A 4334-nucleotide genomic window follows, 5' to 3' on the forward strand; every position below is an offset into this window, starting at 1 on the left:
AAATCTTGCAGAATTGCGATGCATTTGAGATAGAGGTACCGATTTTAGTGGACCTGTCCGGTAAAAGGCTTCTCTGGCCACACACCCAATCGACCGCAGTGCCCAGCCTCCTCCACCCCGGGGAGAGGGAGGGGGCCCCCACTCAAGGGTCGCCACCCTCGGCGGCGGCACGTGCCGCTCTCACCTTTGAAGCGCACTCCGATCCAGGCTCTTCTGAAGTAGGCGAGTACGTGCCGAACTGAGCAGCAGCGGCTGGGCCGGCAGCGGCAGCACGCGTCCGCCGGGAGAGATCCGGAGCCGGAGTCCGGTCCGGAGCCGGAGTCCGGTCCGGGGTCTGCGGAGAGGTCAGCGCCGGGACCGGGGCCGGTGTCCGGACCGGCAGCCACCCTCGGAGACCACCGCGGCACCGGCTGCCAGCCGTGCCGAGCCGAGCCAGGCGCCGCTGACCTCCAGCTCTGACTCGGAGTCGCCTGGTGTCGACTCCGCACCGGCTGACTCTGCACGGGAGTCTGGCCGTGACTCGGGCAGCGGATGTGGCCCTGACGCTGACTCTGACTCTGAGTCAGGCCGTCACTCAGAGTCTGACGATGAGTTGGACGCTGGTCCTGACTTTGAGCTGGCTCATGCCGTGATGCATAAGTTGGTCGCAAACTTCCAGCAAGTTGAGATTCCTGACTTGGTACTGTTGCTGGGACTGTGTCTAAGAAAGGTGACACTTCTTCGCTACCGATTTCCACAATGTGGTCAGAATGCCTTACCGGGTTGCTGATCTTAGAACTGTCTTGGTCGCAGCTCCTCGCTACGTTATCATCCGTCCCGTTTTCGCCCGAATCCATCCCGCAGTGATCACTGGTCACGGGCGACCGTTCATTAGAGCTGGCCATCGAGGGGCTTCCACTGGCCAGGTGATAGCCCACGCGCGGCCGCTGGTTCCACGACTCGGCGGACGTTTCCGAGAGGTCCTCGGGCGAGTGTCCGGAGGGAGTGCCGCTGGAGGAGGGCCGTCCGTCCGAGCTGCTCTGGTCAGCCGGCCGGCCCGGCGAGCGGCCGCCCGGCCGCAGCCCCGGGCCCGGCTCCCGCGGGGAGGCCAGCTCCAGGCTGTCTCCGGGCGAGGGCACCGCTCCGGGCAGCAGTTCCGGGGACAGGCTGAGCCGCGCGTCCCGGCCGGACGGCCCACCGACCGGCTGGTGCGACCAGACACCCTGCTGAGACGGCTGATACAGCTGGCTCTCCTGCTGAGACGGCTGGTGGAGCCCGCTGTCCTGCTGAGCCCGCTGACGCAGCTGAGCCTCCTGTTGACACAGTTGACTATCCTGCTGAGACGACTGGCTGTCCTGCTGAGCCGGCTGATACAGCCGACTATCCTGCTGATCTAGCTGATACAGCTGACTGCCCTGCTGATCTAGCTGATACAGCTGACTGCCCTGCTGATCTAGCTGAGACAGCTGACTGTCCTGCTGAGCCGGCTGATACAGCTGGCTCTCCTGGTGATCTGACTGACCTGTCCAGACATCCTGTTGCGTCGGTTGCCCCTCAGACCTGGCCTGTCGCTGCACTGGATGTTTCTGCTGCTCAGACGTCCGCGGAGTGAAGACATCCTGACGGTTCCCACCGAGTCCCACCGACCGGCTTAGGTCCGCCGGCAGTGAGGAAGGCTGACTGCCACCGGATCTCACCTCTCCAGCGGCGGCGGGTGGCGGGCGCGAGGCGGTGGGGGAGGAGGTGGTGGGGGTGTCGGCCATCGCTCAGCACGTTCTGTAGAGATTCAGCAGGTTCGCCGGTCAGCTCGCTGCCTTGTTCAGTGTAGACGCCGCGCCGGTCAGATGGCGCTCTGCCGAGTCTCACAACTCGCCGTCACTCTGCTGAGTGTTTTGTCACTCCGTCCTCTTCTGGCTAGGTCGGTCGAACGCGAGCTGTGCCTTTAGATGGTAGCTGCGAAAATGACCAGAAATAGCTGCATCAGCCTCGCTGCAAAGCACATAATATTCAGTAAACGCTCGTCGCACAAGCTAATTGTGGATTTAAAAAAAAAATACTTTCAGGCTTGCCGAGCGGTATGATGAAAAAAGGGTTTTGTTCTTGCACATATCCTTACAGAATCATTCAACAAGGATCGAATCGACTAAACATTTAAATGATAAGTGTCCTTAGAACGGTACTACGACGGCTCGTCATTAGCGGCCGTAATAACGGGCAGCAGCTGAAGGTTTTTGCGCCTCCGACGAGACGAGAGCGAATATCATCCCTGCAGGCCTCCCGAGCGTGCAGCTAGTCTCACACCCCGAGAATAGCATCGTCCCGAAACCCGTGTCCCTGAGACTGTCATGGGTTTCTTTAGCTAGGAGATAATATGACATCACGCTTCGGAAGTACCGAAAACGTCGCCTATCTCATGATTAGATTACCAAAGTTTATTGGAAAGCGACCGGTCCGGTACGGTGATAAAGCGAGTTTTATCAAAAGATAATTATGTATGTCTACAAAAGCTTGACATTTAGATATAATGCAATGATCACTTCCTCCGTCGACTGATGAAACATCCACATAAGTTTGTCTGGTACACCTTTGATGACAGTGTAAAAAGTATAGGTATAACTTAATATGTAAAGGGTACCTATCCTTTGTCTCAGCCACCTCACATTCGGCGGGTGCTCCAAGAATCAGAACCCTTGTCCCTCGGGAGCACGAGTTTTCTGGGACCAGGGACCGTGGGACAAAGCGGCACAATCACTACCCGCCAGTGAACTGGAAACAGCAGACCACATTTACCGACACATTTTGAGACACATGGCGCAGCTCATCAAAAATCAGCGATTAGGTACCACCGCTACACACGATTGCATTGAGACGGTTATCGATTTCGCGCCTGACCGGGCCACGGGCCACGGTACGATTCGACTATTTGCTCACTGAAGCTCACACGCACACGTTCAGACCACACCCGAGGGAGGTCTAACCCAGTCGGTCACGAGCATATGGCACCAGTGCACCAATTAGGCGGCACCACCTGCACACATCAGGAACCCATGTGTCTGCACACGGCAGCGTACTCACCAAAATCAGCAGCAGCAACAGCAGCTACAGAGGTACAGGTACAGCAGCGGCCGCGGGCGACGTCAGGCCGACAGTCCGACCCTCCGGTGCACAGCGCGCGCCGGACGGCTCCGCTGACCACCCGGGCCCGACTGCCGGCGGCGTGCAGTGGGTACCGACGGTAACTCGCCGACGGCCGTTGACGCCCCGACGGCGCCGCCCGGGCTCAGCCCCAGGCCGAAATATCACACCCCGAGTGCGACGCAGCCCGCAGGGGCTAAGTCAATTACGGGTATTTGAGCTCCGTCTGGGTTGATGAAATATGTAGACAGAACACCATGATCACAAGGATTCTGTGGATCACAAGTTATTGTGGCATTGCATGAGTTATGTACTTTGTTATAGAAAATTGTATCAACTTATGATGCAGATTGAACAACAAAGGCGCCTTGGATTCAACTGTAGGACGTTCAGGCTGACGACGGCCCAGGCTCAGTGTCATTGGCATTTGACATTCGAGGTCAAATGGGCCGCACACTGCATAGCCTTGCGTAAACAACATCGAATGTAATCCAGGTTACGATATTCGGTTGGAACCTTATAAGATTCACCACTGGTGCGACGGTTGTTTATAATGAGGTGACACCTGACGAGGTGCCCCATCTCTCCCTCAGACAGCTAAAACGGCCCCCGCCGTTACACGGACCCGGCGGGATGGGCGCACGACTCCGCCGCTCCCCAGACAATCATGGCAGCAGGGAGCTCGGACCGCGGCGCCGAGACGACGGTCCCAATTCAACAGATTGGCAAATGTCAGGGGAGAAACTCAAATACAAAACCCGCAGGTGCTGACCATAACAATGGCAGATTTTTTATTTTATTTTAAAGGGCACTGGCAACTCCCAGAAGCCATGACTGGCATACTGGCGTATGCTGGTGTTTAATTTTCCTCAATCGTTTTGTTTGGCGCCTTTGATTTCTCGGGCGTGAGTCCTCAGCCCTCATCAGCAGTCCGCGCGCATTGCCCACACAGTGAGAACGCTAGTCGGTAGGTATTAGTCAAACAGTGATTACGGAAGCGAGCTAATTCAGCCGGCTCCGGCACACAACACGTTTCACTGTAATTGCCAATTACTGTGTGTGCGAACGACGAAACTAAGCCTCAGCAGAGACGCATTTACCAAGCAGGATTTCGTTAATCGACGCGAGACTCGATATTCAAACATGGCTTACGATTGGACAAAGTGTCAGCTACTCAGTGCAACACAGAAGTGATGCATGGCTGAAGAAATAAACACCCA

The 4334-nt window shown here is 56.9% G+C and overlaps 1 protein-coding gene across 1 annotated transcript; it reads right to left on the reverse strand.

The window, feature by feature from the left end:
• Window positions 1-184: 184 nt before the first annotated feature.
• LOC122380693 (mastermind-like protein 2) lies at window positions 185-1742 on the reverse strand (the record flags this gene model as incomplete). Its single annotated transcript, XM_043364075.1, has 2 exons — window positions 1070-1742; window positions 185-334 (listed from the first exon to the last, which is right to left on the reverse strand). Coding segments are annotated over exons 1-2 (823 nt in total), but the record flags the coding sequence as incomplete, so codon positions are not given.
• Window positions 1743-4334: the final 2592 nt, after the last annotated feature.

The sequence above is a fragment of the Amphibalanus amphitrite genome, unplaced genomic scaffold (assembly GCF_019059575.1).
Source record: "Amphibalanus amphitrite isolate SeventyFive unplaced genomic scaffold, NRLGWU_Aamphi_draft 000104F_arrow, whole genome shotgun sequence".
Lineage (NCBI taxonomy): Eukaryota > Metazoa > Arthropoda > Thecostraca > Balanomorpha > Balanidae > Amphibalanus > Amphibalanus amphitrite.